A 17,918-nucleotide genomic window follows, 5' to 3' on the forward strand; every position below is an offset into this window, starting at 1 on the left:
TTTTTACCAATTTGCTCATGATAACAGAGGGAAAAATCCCCAAGTGAACAAAAATAGTTGAAGTTGTATGTAATCCACCTGTTTGCACAAGCTGAATATGGAAATTGAAGTTTATTTGTAAATTTGTTATTTTATCAGTCTATTCCTGTCTATCGTAAAAATTACAAAAAAAGATAAAATTACAAAAAATTGATATATTTATATCTTGTCAAGAGGTGAGCAAATCCAGAAATGGTCTGAGGTCTGGGATAATATTTTTGTCAGACCACTCCTTTTTAATGGTCACTAGTTCGACAGACAGCTGAACAACAATAAAAAGGAAAGTATAGATAAATATACTGGAGCTTGAAAATTACTAGTGGCCATAAATTAATCCTGACACAAGTTAAAGCCTTAGTTTTTTTATTCAGAAGTTCCAAAAATTGCCTGAAATACAAAAACAAAAATTGGAACAGCTAGAATTTGCTAGCAAGACCAACGGATGTTTTTAATCTCTTGTTCGGGGCCGATCAGTTTTGAAATGGATCGATGCATGCATGCTCACACCTGTTGTCACTCAGCCTCAGGGCATTCCTGTGGTTTTACTTCCTATCTTAGTGTAGAAGTCATTGCCCACCTGACATCACCAATTAGTTTATTAATCACTATAAAACCAAGCACATGTACAGGTGTTACACAGGACAAGACAGTCAAGTGATGACATATATGCTATAAATCATTGCAGTCATCAAAGTACTTCATACCATAACTTTTTACTACTCACACCCTTACCTGGGGCATATCGTGAAGCACATAAAAGGTAACTCTTAAGTAAATGAAAACACTTGAGGAGATACGTGTAGGACAGCACATGAGTATAGTATAGTCCATCATAGTTCATTTAAAGGCCAGGGTTTCAATCCCAGGTTCTCACATTAGTATAATCTTATCAGTGGAATCATAATGATTACATAGGATTTATAGTCTTTCAAGTTCTGGATCAACTTTTTGGATTAACTCTGTCAACAACTATGTTTCATATCTATTAATCTTAATCTAAACCCAGGATCTTTAAAGGGCTATGTTTCAATCCCAGGTCATCTCATTAGTGTCATCTTTAATATTAGGATTACCTTGGATCATTCTTTTGTTCTAAACTTGTTCTATAGCTTTATAAGACAACTGTTTTTCACACTTAAATTTTACTCCTAATCTGAATCGGGCTTTTAAAGGGTTATGCTTCAATCCCAGGTTCTCACATTAGTGTTATCATATCAGTGGAGCCGTAAGGATTACATAGGATCATTCTTTTGTACAACCGTTATTTTTCTATAGCCCTGCAAGAAAAAATTTTCGTTCTTGAATTATAATCCTAACCCAAACTGGGCTTTTTAAAGGTCTGTGAGTCCATATATCACTTGTAAAAAAAATCCACATTGCTCTGGTTGTGTCTGTGTCAGTGACACAGATACATTTATTAGCATGTAGAACTATTTTGCTAGAGCAGATATGTGTGTGGATTTGTATATTATTTTCACCCGTTATTCATATATTCGTAGGAATATTTATTTAGTAATTAATACCATTAATTATCTACAAGTGTTAGGTTATCTAAACAGGTAATGTTGAGCCCTTTTGGATGTCAAAATACTGTAATTTAGCTTACATTAATATTTTGAACATCGATTCCATGAAAATATTTAGCTCTACCGCTGCTTGATATTATGAAAATAATTGACAGTGTACTCTACTCAGTATCCTGATATCTCGTTATCGGAAAAACTACACAGTCCTGCTGTCAGCAAAAATTCAAAATTCCTTCAAACAAAATACACCTTTAGGCTACTATGTTGAGTTCTACAAACAACTGAGGGGGAAATTTGCAACTCCAGGGAATAAAGACATTTTGATAAACTTTGAGTTCTGGAGAGTCATTTCATGATTTTTACGTGTACATGTTTGATTACCGAGGAACACTTATAGTTGAAACTTGTTCAGTGTGACCTGTGTATTTACCTGAACTTTTTATATAATTGTTCTCACTGTCGAAGTTAGTTTACTGACTCATGTCTGTAGTGGGTGACCAACCCCTCCTTAAGTTTTTATTTACTGGTTCAGAGGAAGTAAAGTCTGCTGAGGTGAGGTTATTGCCATTGTCTGGTTTGTATATGATATGTCGTACTGGCTCATAATGGTTAATGAGTAACATCGGACGTTGTCTGTGAAAAGGTTCATGTCTTCAATGTTGCATTCAAATCGTGTACCTTTGTCCTGAGATCACAGCAGTGAAACTATTGTCATATATTTCTTTTCTGTCTGTTCTGTTTTTTATTTTGCCATTGTTTGCAAGAAATGCACCATGCATACTTGCATTTATGGGGCAGGTACAAAGTACAGTAGTGTAGAAAAAGAGCCCCAACAAACTGAGAAATGAAAAAAAGTAAAGGAGAAGAAAGATTTTTCTTTAAGTTTGACAAAACTGAATGTTCAGTAAAGTATTCAGATTAAATCTTCTTTGTACATATAGATATTCCGATGAATGTCTTGTCTCAGAAGACAACAACATCTGTGCTTGTGTGACGCATGTAGCTATTCTTTCTATTGTGTGCTGCTGCCTGGCATGACAACATATCATACAATTATTGTCATGGCAAATCAAATACAACAGAAACTGGCCAGGTATTTTGTCTCAATATGACCACAGAACTTCTGGGTCTGAATTCTTTGCACACTCAGACTTTTATTTTTCAAACCTTGTGAATATTCACTATCAGGATGGAGTTGGCATTGATCAGAACTTAGGTAGAAAAGAAGTATGAGATTTGCAACACAAGTTTATTGTTGACTGTTTCTAAATTGTAACTGCATTACGTTTTAAGGGGAAGTATAACTTGCAAGTCTCATATGTTTTAACGATAAGAGAGAAACTAGACTATTACTGATACTATTACTGACAGCCTCCATTACCTTATTTCCCTCTTGTTGTCGTGGTAACACAAACAATGACGCAAGAATTAGTTGAATTCAGTGTTTCCATTTACATTATAGTATGTGGAAAATTTGTTCTTTAATTGATCAATGTATAGTAATTGAACATTTAGGTGAAGTAATTAAGTATTTAATGGTAATGTATTAGTGTCTGGACATTGAGAAATATCGCTAAGTGAAACACAATATATTAGGAGCCTCCAGATGTAGGTATAATGACAGTTAGTCACGAGATGCAATGCACTTCAACATAGCGTCTGCTTAAAACAAGAATACAGCACAACACTGGTAATCTAGCCTACGGTTTACTAAGATAGACGCAAACTAAATCTATTTTTCTTCAATGTGGTAGATTACGTGAGGGGGTGATATATATAGTGGTGATCCTCAGTTGTGCGATTCTAATCAACCTGTGAGCAACATGGTGTAAATATTGGAAGTCCCAAAACAGCACTGCAAGTTCATGAAACTCTAAATAAACTAGTTTTTAGAGAAGCCTTGCTGTTGAGACTATAAAAGTATAAATAATTATTAAAACCACAGACAAGTAAGTACTTGTCTGTGTTAAAACCAATGTCCTTTCAATAGCTTATCACTGTTTTATCAACATGTTGCGACAATACAATAATTTTAGTTTGTGTCTTGTTCAGAAAACCGAAGGCTCTGTTCTACCAGCGTAATAATATGGTGTTTCACTGATGTGATACAATATATTTTACACCAGCACAGACAACTTCAAATCTGAAATAGATAATTACAGAGGTGCCTGCACATTGGCAGTAATTGCCCTCTTAAAGCCAATTTGACGCAGAACTGGTGGCATGCAATTTCTAGTGACACACCAAAATTTGGTGTTCCCCTATCTCTTACTGTGTGGTGACTCACAAGAAATGCCAGTTTTTATCATTTTGACTCACAACAACAAACTTAGGCTATCATTAGAGGGCACAATGCTGCACAGTATGAATGCAGAAGCAGACATTGTCAAGTAATCACACTTGACAACTGAAACCATTAAAACCATCAAGGCAGCATGTAATCATAATAACAGAAACCGTTTCTTTATACTGCAATAGTTGATGCTTTAATATCACTTGTTGATGTGATTAGGTAAGAAGGATCCTGCTGTGTGTGTGGTGCCTTTCCAAAATTTACCGTGGTCGCGTTCTCTACTTCCTGTCTGTGCACCTTGGGGGTATACATGGTATAGGTTACCCGGTTAATCATAGCACATTGCTGCTTTCCTACCATGTCTGAACAATGCAAAACACATCCCTGATTTACAGAATACCAAGGGACAAAGCTCTTAAGAAGCAGTAGTACTAGTAGTGGCGGTGATGATGATACCCCCAATTTGAGCGAGGGCGCTCAGTATTGTCAATTTCCTGTTTGCAGTCTGCCAGGAATGGCCTATTGTTACTGTTTGAGTTAAAATGTGTCTCTCTTTATAAATGTGAAAAACAGCACGTCCCATTAGTCAAATGCCACGTCAACCCTGTTTCCACTTTTAGTTTGAAAGACACGTACTACAAATCAATTTATTTCTTGTTGTCAGAGTTGAGCTTCCAACATCTTGAAAGCATCATAATAACAAATGGAGTCATTACATTTGTTGTCAAAAGAAATTGTCTTTTGCAAAACTGACAACTCCCAAACTACTGGGTATTCCCTAATACTTCCTTCATTCAGTCAACGGAAATAGGAGTGACTTAAGGGGCCTTGTCACCAGAAGTCTGTAGACAATTAGTAACAAAACCCCTTAGGTCACAAGTATTTTGCAACTGAATAAAAAAAAATGCTGGGAATAATATAATTATACCTCCCAAAACATAATTTATGAAAATTTGGGGAAAATAACGGCAATCGTTTGGAAGATTTTGATTCCTATTTTGAGCACTGCAGAAGACATGAGTTGCTGTGATGTAGCATGACCACAGGTATATAGCCCATATTTTCAGTTCAAAGACAATAACTTGGCTTGTGTACAGTATAATATAGCGTTTATTTGATACTTGATGGGGATTTTTCTGTGTATCTGGAAGAGAAGACGATTTCATGATATGATGACATCATTTTGATATGCAAATTAGATCTATAATTTTTTTCATTCAAAAATCTGAAAGTCTAAAATACTAGACAGATTGTTTGATAGTTAAATGTGATGTTCGTTATGATATCTTAATTGATTGGTTTCTATTGTGCAATTTAAAGGTGAAAGTGTGATTTTAGTTAAAAACTACTAGTAGAACATTAGTTTGAGTTTAAATTAGTTGTGTCATAATGCCTTTGGCAATAAATTTATAATGAACTAGATAATGTCAAACCTTTGGAAATCAATAAAGTTGTCAATCGTTATCTATTTATTTACTTGTCAAAACATTGGAAGTAAAGTTCAAAGACATTGCTATTGACATTAGCAATATTTTTATAATGAACTAAATAATATGAAAACCTGGAAATCAATAAAGTTGTAAATCTTCTGTTGAAAGTCATAATGAGTGATATATATTTATTTACTTGTCAAAACATCACTGTTGACAGTAGCAATGTTTTTATAATGAACTAGATAATATGAAAACTTTGAAATCAATAAAGTTGTAAATCTTCCGTTAAAAGTCATAATGAGTGGTATACATTTATTTACTTGTCAAACCATTAGAAGTAAAGTTCAAAGACGTTGCTGTTGACATTAGCAATATTTTTATTATGAACTAGATAATATGAATCTATAAATATAAATCTTCCATTTAAAGTCTTAACAAATGCTCTATATTTATTTACTTGTCAAAACATTGAAACTAAGGTTTATAGACATTACAGAGACTAAAGATTCATTGCCAGGAGACAGAAGTAGACTAGTGAGAAGACATGTTTCCCTCATTGTCGCAAACCATGGCCTCTTTTATGGCACTGTCCATTACGTGCCCCTAACTTGATTTGATAATAAAATTTGTGATATTAAAAGTGACACAAGCTGAGTTTGTAAACATTTTACCCACGTGAAAATATTTACATAAAACCTTGATTCTAGTATAATATTAATATCGTTGCATACCTTTATGACATTACGATTGCCTTCTGGTTTTGTTAGAACTGTGGATTATGTAGTATGGATTTTCCTTGACATTTCTTGATATGTGTAAAAATTATGTCATCAGATAATTTATATGTTGTATCTTAATATCCGGTTTGAGTTCAGTCACGTACAAATGCTTTAGTAAGTTAGTAGAATACTACAAGTGACTTTTAAATACACAGCATAAATCTCATCCAAAAATGTATAAGCTCAGCTTGTGCCCCAAGTTATGTTGAAATTCTATGTTGCAATAATAGGAGTGAGATGTACGAATCAAAGACAACCTCTCATCAGTCACTGCTTCCCAAGTCTGCATTATTCAGGGATGCTGCAGGCCATAATTTATTGTAGCACTGAAATAAAAGCTATCAATTTGGTGTGAGAAGCTTGAAAACAGCGTTGTTTTCATGCTTCATTTGGTTTGGTTAAATTGAGCTAGCTGTTGCCAATTAAGTTGCGCTGTGTGGGTTCAATCACCATGTTTTCTGATATGTTGTACCCAAAGGTGAACATGTGATGACATTGCACTATAAATCTGTCAAGCAAGGTTAAGAGTTTACTGTCTGGAAGATAAAATTGCCACTAGAATTCCTGACTTTGGATAATGGTGGCATTTTTTGAATAATGTTATGAATTTCAGCAAAAGTAATATTTTTGTCAATCTGTCAGTCAGAAAAGGTATTCTTGCAAGAATATCATTTTGGTCTTTTTTGCAATGAGTACACCACAAAAGTGTGTTTCAAGAAATATCTTCATCCATTACTGCTGTGTAAAATTTCGGATATCTCCAACATATACCCATATTCTAATAAAAATATCAGTGAATTATGTTTTGAAAATATGTTTTAATCAATTTCACACAACTGCAAATATAAAATCTTATGAAAGCTTTCGACAAGGACCTCTATCCTTGTGCAATGAATTATGTGTGTGAATAAATAAATAAAAATAATATTTGTTAGGACAGCACTAACTCCATAACTGCACCACTCCATAAAAATATTGTACTGTAGTATATAGCATTGCCTGTATCTCCAACTTAACCATATTCTATTTTTTTTTTAAATGATGTGTATGCACAATTAAACACTACTCCATAACAGTACAGTATAACATTGCCTGTATCTCCAACTTAATCATATTTTGATTTCAAAAAAATGCGTGTGCACCCACTAGTAAATAAAAATATTTGTGTGTGCACCCACTAGTAAATAAAAATATTTGTTATAACAGCACTACTCCATAACAGTAGTATAAAAATAAATTGCCTGCTGCTTGCACTATTTCCAACTTTAACCATATTCTCAAGGATTGATCCTGACTATTTATAACATTATAATTCTCAATAATGCAGCGTAAAAATTGACTATATTTGAAAATTAACCATTTTCTAACCTTAAAACAAGTTAATGGTGTGTGTAAAAGAAAACACAAAGTAGTGTGATTGGTAGGAAATTGTAATCAAGGTTGACCTGGTTCTCTTGAAAAAAGTTCAAACATGAAAAGTTCAGAAAGACCCCATGATATTTAAATGAATGGAAATCATTCCCTAAGGTGTAGTCCACACCAGTAATGCATTAGTGCCTCAGTTCTTATGCACTTATTGATTTGTACATTAAATGATGCTCACTTCAAAGACTACGGATGTGCTATTATTACTTCCCTGGAAAAATCTAACCATGAAATCATTCCTAATAGATGGATTTATTGAAAAATGTCTTACTATAAAATGTTTCCCATTTGTGTGTTTTAGTGAGGATATATTTTAGATCAATAAAAAGTTCCATAGCCATTTTGCAGAATGGTTATTTTTATGCTGTGATGTATGCATAGACACATTTGGTTTTCAATTATGAAATCTTTCTCTGCAACGAACTCCTTGTTAATACATCCATAACACCAAAGTGAAGTGTTTTCTGTATGTACCACAATCGTTTATAGCATCCATATCAAGTGTAAAAGTATACTGTTTCATTTGCTAATTGACCACATTACAAAGGCCACATGCTAGGCTTGCAAATAAACCAATTGAAATAGTATACTTTTACACTTGATATGAATGCAAATGGCCTGAGTGTAGCACACAGAGAAAGTGCTTTACTTCAGTGTTACCTGCAAACTAAAACGTTTGTATAAAATCACTATGTCAGCAGGTATATGCATACAGTTCCTCTTTGTCTTATGAAATGTCATACAGTTCCACAACTATCAATTAAACTTGAAATGATACACCAAGTACCATACCATTGCTTTGGTTTTGATTTAAGCTTTCGAAAACACATATTTGATAGCATTTACTTGATGTTGAAATTGTTTTTGTGGTTTTTAATTAATATAAGATAAAAAAAACAAAACTTATTACAGCAAGTAGCATGTACTTAAAAGTTAAATTACAATGTAACCGACCAAAAATGTTCATCAACTTAGTACTAGATCAAATGATTTACAAAGGTTATAACACACTAGCAGTTCAAAGTTTTTAGCATTGAGCTTTCTATCTTTCTTGATCAATGCAACGATTCTCATCAGAATGACAAATTCCATACAGCTTACCACTAGGTGGCCTATTATGTAAAAGTAGTACTTGAAGCGTATGTGGTTTTGTGATTTCAAATTAGTTTGTACCTCTGGATATAGTTGTGTTATTTGATGCTGAACTCCTCATGACATGGAATAAACTAGAAGCTATTTTTGTACAAAAAGTATAGTACAGGAAATTGCCAATGTAAGACTAAATGGAAATGAAGCACAGTGCAGTATAGGGAAACATTTTTTTTTGTAGTTTTTCTAATGTAATTCTGTGGTAAATTTAACTCTACCTTATAGTTCCAAGTATAGGTAGTCATTAAATACCAATAATGCTAAGAGTACTCTCATGTACCATTATATATTTATAGTTTAAACATTTAAAAATTGTAAGAAAGTATTATTTCTTTGTGTTTTATATATTGATTTCAAATGTACTATAAATAAATTACAAGATCACTGTGATGGAAGTCACTGACAACACCACAGTGTGGATGTATAGCGAGTTGAGTTTTCAAGTTTATTCTATTGTAAGAGCCAAATATCATACTTTAAATTTTAGCAAGAGTTTCCAGAGTTTGAGAGTTCTATGAAAAAAGTTTTAGCATTCCTATAGAGTATCATAGTTGTCACAGAGTTATAGAATATCTATGAAGGGAGTTTTAGAGCTTCCATAGAGAGCTTTAAAATTTCTGTGAAGGTTGTTGTAGAGTTTTCATAGAGAATTTTAGAATTTCTATAATGTGGGTATTAGTTTAAGAGTTTTCTAAGAGTTTTTGAGTTTCCATAGAGTTTCTATGAAGGGTGGGTTAGAGTTTTCATAGAGTTTCTATGAAGGGAGTTTTAGAATTTCCACAGTTTTAGAATTTTATAAAAATGAGTTTTAACAGTTCTATATAGAATTTCAGAGTTTCTAGTTTCAGAGTTTCCATAGGTTTAGAGTTTCCTTAGACAGTTTCCACTGTAAGTATTAAAGTTGGTCTATAGTTTTAACATTTTCATTGAGAGTTTTTGAACGTCCATAATGTGTTTTATTGAGATAAATTGCTTGATGGCCGACTTCATAGTATCACTGTAACAACACTTGGTATTCATGTCACTCTGCAGTGCTCATGGGTATCTTCAAAGAGTCTGAGATGATATACAATCAAATATACTAGCTCTAATAGATTGTCGTTTGCCATTATTAGCTTTCACTGTCCTCAGAGATGCAGATTCAATTTTGTCGATTGACCAATCAACTATAATCTTAATTCTTTATACAATATATATATAGGCAATGGACTGACTTGAATAGCCTTGCAAATTGTACATAGAATGAAGTTTAGCATTAGATGAATTTTTTATGGAAAACAAGTATGTCAATGACAATCCTATCAACTTCATTTACATTACTTGTATACTAGTATGTTACCATGCCAACACAAAATTTGTTAAATTTCCTAGTTTGCTAGGGATGTGATAATAACAAGAAATCTATGCTGCATGAGTGTCGACATGTCAGTGTGGGTACTTAGGCCAATATACAGGGGGTACTGTAATGTGGAACAGGTCTCCTCTACCCTGAAAACGTTACATTTCTTCCCCCAATACTAAAGTTATAAAAATGTACACTTTATGGCAAATTAATATGCTACCCTATCCCAAGTAATTTAGGTTACTGGGCTCTGAGACTTGGCCATCTGGCTTGAAAATGTCATTCACCAGAATGATTGTCAAGCCAGTATGTCGAGTCAGATAACCAAGTCTCTGGGCTAGGATTATTATTATTAAATGCATATACAAGCTTAAAATCATATCCGTGCAACACTTAATAGCTACCAGTGTACTGTAGGTGTAAAAGTTACTGTCAGAAATTGCAACCGTTTTTGCACTTGATCATTTACTACTGGTACAATTAACTTACTTGCTTTAAATCTGACATGCAGGGCAATGATGGATCCTACATGTATCTATATACCAGTCCTAGACTGATCTATAAATGAATAGAGAGTGCCAACATGACAATAGGGAATTTGCAAACCCGCCATGCTGAATGTTGCATCATGGGAAATGTGATAACAAATACTAATGAATTGGTATTGTAAACAATACTGTTACATTGTTTGCAACCACGAATGATCAATTCATAGTTACCCTGACCATTGTGGGAGGTTTATTAAATCGATAGCTCCAGATTAGGTATTACGATAACCACAGATAATCCCATAGTCCTTTGCGTCTGAGCATGCTCAATCTGGATTGCAAGTTCCCTATTTAATTACAGTAATCTGTTGAGTAGAGCTTCTAAATGTAATAATACTATGGCTGTATTAACCCAACAGGGAATGGATAATTCAATGTCAAGTTTTATAAAGGAAATCAGAACATTTATGATGAAGCACAGATGAGAGGGCCCGCTGTGTAATTTAGAGGCAATTGTGTTTGTGCAGGTACCCAAGAGATAACTCTAAAATAGAGCTTAGACTCAAGAGATTTGTTAGCTAAATATAAGGACAGGTATCATAATTGTAAAAAAATGTAGGTCTTTCCGTTGCATTGTCTGAGATGAACTGTTTTCATTGTGGCAGAGGAATGTGTACCCAAAAGATATGTGTTAAGGTAGGATAGATATACTCAGATATACTCAGCGATTAAATTTATTTGCCAAATAAAGGCATGATAATTGTAAAACCAAAAGTCTCATGCAGCACCCTCTGAGACTCGCTGTTTTCATTGTGTCTAGAAAATAAATGTTCTAGCTTGTGAGAATAGTTAAAGGTAATCACTGAAGAAATGTTCACTGTAATTTTTCCAGGGAGTTATAATGGCTTGGAATTAGTACACGTTGCTATATATATAACTTTACTTATACTTATAGTGATAAATGCCTTCTGGACTACCGAAGTTGACTAGTAAAAACTCACTTGATATGGCTATTCTCTTCTTAAATAGTATATATCTTCAGGCAGTTTCAAAGTGATCCAGGTAGAAAATCTAATTGGAGTACAACTTCAACTGATGTTGTTAATATGACTACTTGTAATGCCATTGTTAAAGTCAGATTCTTTCAGTGAACTCAACTACCCATATCAAAGATGTTAAGTAGTATTGACACCACTCTGGCTATATAGGCATATGCTAAAATAAATAGACACACAAGCTAAGTGTTGTAGACAATAGTAATACAACAATGAAAGCTGTGACAAATGACATATGTATGTCCTATAGCAAGATTTCAGCTCAGTGGTTTACTAGGTCACATTTATCAACATACTGGGTAGTGTTAGACAGTAAGATACTTTGTCTTATTAAGCCCTATCAGGCTTCTTAATGTCCAGTGCTGGCTGAGAGCGTGACATGTCAATGTTTGTATTTTACAGACTATGGGTAGTATATACAAACAGATGACTCAGCATAGTCTTTGACATGACAGTGTCCTACAATGTAAGGCATGAATTACTTTAATAAGGAACCCACTGTCATATCCCTCTAAATATTTTATTTATTTATTTATTTATTTATTGCATCCCTTTTGTATCAGGTGCTCACTAAGATTGTTAGGAGCAGCACTAACAATATAACTTAGCTCTTACTTTTAATCAAACACATTGCTCTTAGGAAAGTCAAGCTAGTGCATTTGCTCTGAAATCTCATACTCCAGACAACATTAAGACAAAAAAAATGTCCTTCTCATCCTCATGTTAAAATTCAGACAGGTGTCCATACATAGACTGTAATGAGATGTGAGTACATTCTGTGAGGAATGACAAATTTCAATTATTTATTAACTATGTGATGATTTCCAAACCTTGGGATATACATGTTTCACCATGTCATGAGTGTGTAGATGACAGGTATGTTTCCCCATGTCTAAAGTCATATACTAGTATGTAATACCATGATATAGATGTCAACATGTAGTCATGTGTAGCATGTAGATTTCATGTAAGTTTCAACAGGTGGTAGGTAGTACGTTAACTACATAGTCACCGTGTAAATACTATGCTGTTTTATGTCTCAACAACACTCATGTATGCATGTACATCATGGTTCTGCTGTGTTTGAAATATGAGTCCAAGCTCATATCACAAACTGTCCTCATTAGTTTTTCATATACAGATAATAGTAAATCTTTATACAAGTACATGTATACTATATACTGAATCACCTGTGAGTAAAAAAAAATGATAAACCCAGCTAATAGACCAATAAAGATATGTCCTTTGATACACACATTATTCTTTCCTGCCTATAAAATATTTAATGTATGGTGAGTTTTGAGAAGAGAAAGTATTCTAGTATTATTTATTGCAAGGTTTAATCATCAAAGATCTTTCCGGAAAACCATAAAACATAAGGTAATTTGTGAATGATTTGTGACAGTGTCATATACAAAGTGTCTCCTAAACTGTTCTATAAAATGAAATTTATGGTGCTCTGTGATGTGTTTAAAGGGGAACAAGCTGAGCTTCTACATATTTGGGGTGAGATTTATGCTGCATATTTAAAAGTCACTCTACTTACTGAAACATACTTAACTATCACTTGCAATCGACTGAACTCAAACATAGTATTAAGATATAACATATAAAGGATCTGATGACATAATTTTTTATACATAAAAAAATGTCGAGAAATCCATACAAGACAATCCACAGTTCTAACAAAACCAGAAGGCAATTTTAATGTCATAAAGGCATACAATGATATTAATATTATACTAGAATCAAGGTTTTATGTAAATATTTTTTAGTTGAGTAAAAGGTTTATAAACTCAGCTTGTGTGACTTTAATATCTTATCGAATGAACAAAGTAATAACCAAATTTTATATTAACATCATTCTGAAATTTCCGGCAAATAGTTATTATAAATTTATAGTATGTTTTACATAAATGTTAGTATTTTGAATAATTCATTAGTATTACTTGATAACGAATACGTAATGAGGTAACATATAATTTGTAAATTAATTTACCAAATTGGCATAAGCAATAATGGGATTAACAAAACAAAATATTTGATAGTTGAACTGATTACCATGCTTGCTATGGCATGTTGTTATGCAAAAAAGATTGATTGATTGATTGATTGATTGATTGATTGATTGATTGATTGATTAATAAATGGCTGACAAAGTTACATGCCAATGTGGAGTCTTATTGAGAATATTGTCAGGTTTTAAAACTCTTGAGTATCTGGAGTTTCCCAGGAGTAAAGAGATAAATTTTGTTAATACTTTCAGCTTTTCAACTTTACAGCTGTCAGATTAACATCAGTGATGTCTATTTCATTTTACTTTTATTATCTTCAACATGGTCTGGTGACTGTTACCTAGCAACACATCAAAAACAAAATGGATAATGTCGTTATTTATTTTACCAAATTATTTTGGTGTGTCAGTTTTTGATACGTATGTTCATACAGATATATGATGCCAAGTTTGTATTTTTATTTCAAATTAATTCTGGAGATAAGTCACAAGATGATAACAATTTCAATAGCATAAGAAGATTTGAACTAAAATCTCTTAGATCAACATATCAGGGAAATCACTGAATGTATAGTTATGTTATTAAAAAGATGTTTCCATGGCAAGTTAGATGGCATGGCATGTCTGTTTGATTGTATTTTGGACAATGCCTGTATTTTATCTCTAGATACAATCCTAAAGTGAAAATAGTGAATTATTAAAATTACTATGACGGTATAGTTTTCATGAAATGTGAATTTATCAATTTTATGTCTGTCATTGTTCTCAATCAACCAGCAAATAAATATAAGACTAGGATGTCAGGAAGACATATATCATGTACTCTAAAGGGAACTGTGCTGGTTGTTTTTAATGTAACTGATATTTAAAAAACCAACATTTTATAGAGTTCCTTAATTAAAGACAAATCTGTTACTCAGAAATGAGAGAGAGAGAGAGAGAGAGAGAGAGAGAGAGAGAGAGAGAGAGAGAGAGAGAGAGAGAGAGAGAGAGAGAGAGAGAGAGAGAGAGAGAGAGAGAGACAGACAGACAGACAGACAGACAGACAGACAGACAGATGAATATTTCTCCAGCATGGCTCAATGAAAGTATTTTATTCATGGTTGACACAATGTGTCAGTTTTATTAAACCGTTTTTTATAGTTTATTTTTTTATTTTCCAATCATACAATGTGTATTTTTATCATGTGAAGCGCATTGAGATTTTTATGCAATTATGTAATCCGCTGTATAAGAAATAATAATAATAATAATTATTATTATTATTATTATTATTATTATTATTAGAGTGAGTGAGATAGACAGGCAGGATGTAGAGAAAAAGTGAGAGACAGATGGGGAGAGAAGGGGAAGAAGAATTTTTACGAGAAAAGTGATATGATTTATGTATGTTGAAAATGATCATGGATCTCTTTTGAGTGATCTAGCTAATAAATGTTCAAGAGTCATCAAAATGTGTAGCAGACGGAGTAACAGTCACAGTCCCACAATATGTAACATCCAACTTATATGCATTCAGTGTACTAATGCTATTTATGAATATTCCAATAACAAATTACTATTTGTATATTACAGTATGTGGTAATGGTGTGTGTGAGGAGGATCGTGGTGAAAACTGTGAGGTATGTCCTAAGGACTGTGGAACCTGTCCACTCAAACCAGCGGAGATAGCAGCTATAGTTATAGCATGTATTGTCATTGTTTGTATATTTGTGGCTATTATCCTGGTGAGTATCATTCTAGTAATTTTTAACCTCAATTTTTCACACCATCTGTTTAAGAACCCCCAGTAATGAAAACAACTCTTGACTCATTCAGTTTCCATTTCATATAAACTTATACCCATATTCTTACATTTAGGTTTTTGTCCCTGTCCCCAAACACCCTAGCAAGAAATCAAAAACTGGGGCCTTAATTTACGCGTAATTAATTGGTTGATTCTTGATATCTAATATAATTACGCTGTCACTGTAGTTGTTGGTTGTGTCTTTTCACTAATTTATAATTAATTTATAATTTATAATTGATTAACTCCGAAACTCTCTTTCATTTTTGGGTGACTTAGATATCAATATGACATTAATTGGAATATGATACAACTTTATGTTGATTATCAGAATCATTAAGAAATATGAAACTAGACATCCTCGACGTGACTTAACTCCAGAAGATTAAACCTCGCACTAGCTTTCACCTTTCAAAACGAGCTTCATCAGCAATTGTTCACCTATTCTTTGGTGAGCTCCAAATGCTAACAGTTATTACTCCTGGTATTTTTCAGTGTTTTCTGACAAAGTTCATGCAATGCTTTCCTGATTAAAAGGTGTTTTGTGAAGTATATAAAATAATGGGTTAGAAATGTATCAATCGCCATGATATTATTTATAGACAGAATCTCAATGTAAAGATGTATAGATTCAGGTAACTCAATCAAGACCCCTAAAATGTAAATAAGCCATACAGTGGATATCACTGACAAAATATTTCCAATTGTAAAGAGAAGTTGCATGGGCAGAAGGAGCTGATTATTCCAACACAATATGTACCATGAAAGGACAATGCAGGCTGTCATTTTTTTATTGTTTGGGATTTGAATGAAAGTCTGGTTTCTATCAATTTAATATTACTTACAGCGAAGAAAAATGCTACGTAGATCAGAAATATGAAAAGGAAAAATAACCTTTCATTTCATTCAAGAAATCCTTTCGTGAGGAAATTTGTGACTAAAATAAGTCTTTGAATAAAACCAATCTACTTCATACAAAGAAAGATTAAAGAAATGAGCTTAGCTTGTCTTTTGATTTTATAATCCTGATCAATTCATCTTGTACTTGAAACATTCCTTCATCTATTATGATATTAACAATCAGTACGAATTCACTGTTAGGATGTCAATCTTGTCATCTGATCAGCACATAGTGATTTAAACTTGACTCATACAATGTCAGAGGTTGAGACAGGTTTCATGTACCGAATGCATCAAATGAACATTTGGCAACTCTCACAATACCATTTAGGCCAAATTAAAAAAAACCTGTGTGGTTCCAATAATGCCCAATTTCAAAACAGGTTGTGAATTTTTTATTTTATCTATTTATTTGTTTATTTATTTATTTATTTATTTATTTTTTTTTGGGGGGGGGTTCAGGTTGTTACAATGTACGTAGAGGTTAATAGAAATTTCTCATTGATGTGTTCGCACTTTCTGTATAATATGCAGACGACATTGTGTGCTACACTGTATTCTGCCATTTTGTTTTGATCACGACGAAAATGTCATCAAATCTTGCTATTTCTCTCACGACTTTGCAAAATTTTTAATTTTTCAGTATTTTTTTTTTGAATTGTACAACCTGTCGCTGATGGATGTAGCGTGGCATTAAATTTTGATAACTGTCGTGATATTGCAAGGTTCGCTTTTGGGGACTTCCAATGTTTACACTTAACTATCATCACATTAGATTCACACAGTCACATAGGCACCACCATTTGTGTAATCTACTACATCGAACAACAATAGTTCATTTTGTATCTATCTTGGTAAAACGAGACCTCAATTACCACAGTAGTAATTCTAAGCCATGAAACCAAATTTTAGCTATTGATTAAATTCCTGTTCATATTTCAGTTACTTTTGTTCCCTGAAGTACAATTGCAACCCCAAAAAACCACTTTAATCCTGATATTAATTTTGAATCAAATCTCTGTGTACAATTTAATAACTTTTATTTATATGGTAAATTGCAAAAAAAAAATTTAATCCTTGTGTAGGGATAAAAATGGCATTATCAAATTTCCATGAATTTACAAAGTTTGTAACTTTCACCCTTGACAACTGTTACAATGCCAAACAGTTTCTATGGATTCATTTCCGGCTGAATCACAAAAGACACCTACTAGTGCACTTGGAATTGAATTTCTGATCAAACACATTTAGGTACTTGACCCTTATTTGATTTCCTTATCGAGACAACCTATATTAGAATTAATGTATCTAAATAAGAATATGGACACGTGTGCCATTTCTTGTAATTTCCTGACTGACGTTTTCAATACCAAATTTTACCTCTAGGAGTAACGTGTACAATCGGTAATGGTTCATGCTGTTAGATTTAATGAATGATCCCTGAGATTTTGACCTTTGAAATGAAATGAATAACCTAACACCTTCTGAGAAGTTCATTATTGTCATTTCAAATTCACCTGTATTCATTGATATCTTTGCCCGAATTCAGTAAATAAATATAAAAATTTCTGAAATTTTTTATCGATGTTCGGCTGAAAGCAATCTTTATCAAAGATTTGGAATGTTAGTTAATATTATAAATTTGATCAGCGGGTAGATCAAGTTAATAGCACACAAGCAGGATCACCA

At 33.0% G+C, this 17,918-nt stretch overlaps 1 protein-coding gene across 1 annotated transcript in view; it reads left to right on the top strand.

Annotated features, from left to right (window-relative positions):
- Nucleotides 1–17,918, top strand: part of LOC144436994 (atrial natriuretic peptide receptor 2-like) — a 75,015-nt gene that overhangs the window by 37,069 nt on the left and 20,028 nt on the right. The window contains exon 6 of the mRNA XM_078125861.1: nucleotides 15,119–15,270. Coding sequence (XP_077981987.1) covers nucleotides 15,119–15,270 — 152 coding nt within the window. The remainder of the gene's footprint in view (nucleotides 1–15,118; nucleotides 15,271–17,918) is intronic.

This window comes from Glandiceps talaboti, chromosome 6 (genome assembly GCF_964340395.1).
Source record: "Glandiceps talaboti chromosome 6, keGlaTala1.1, whole genome shotgun sequence".
NCBI classification, from domain to species: Eukaryota; Metazoa; Hemichordata; class Enteropneusta; family Spengelidae; genus Glandiceps; species Glandiceps talaboti.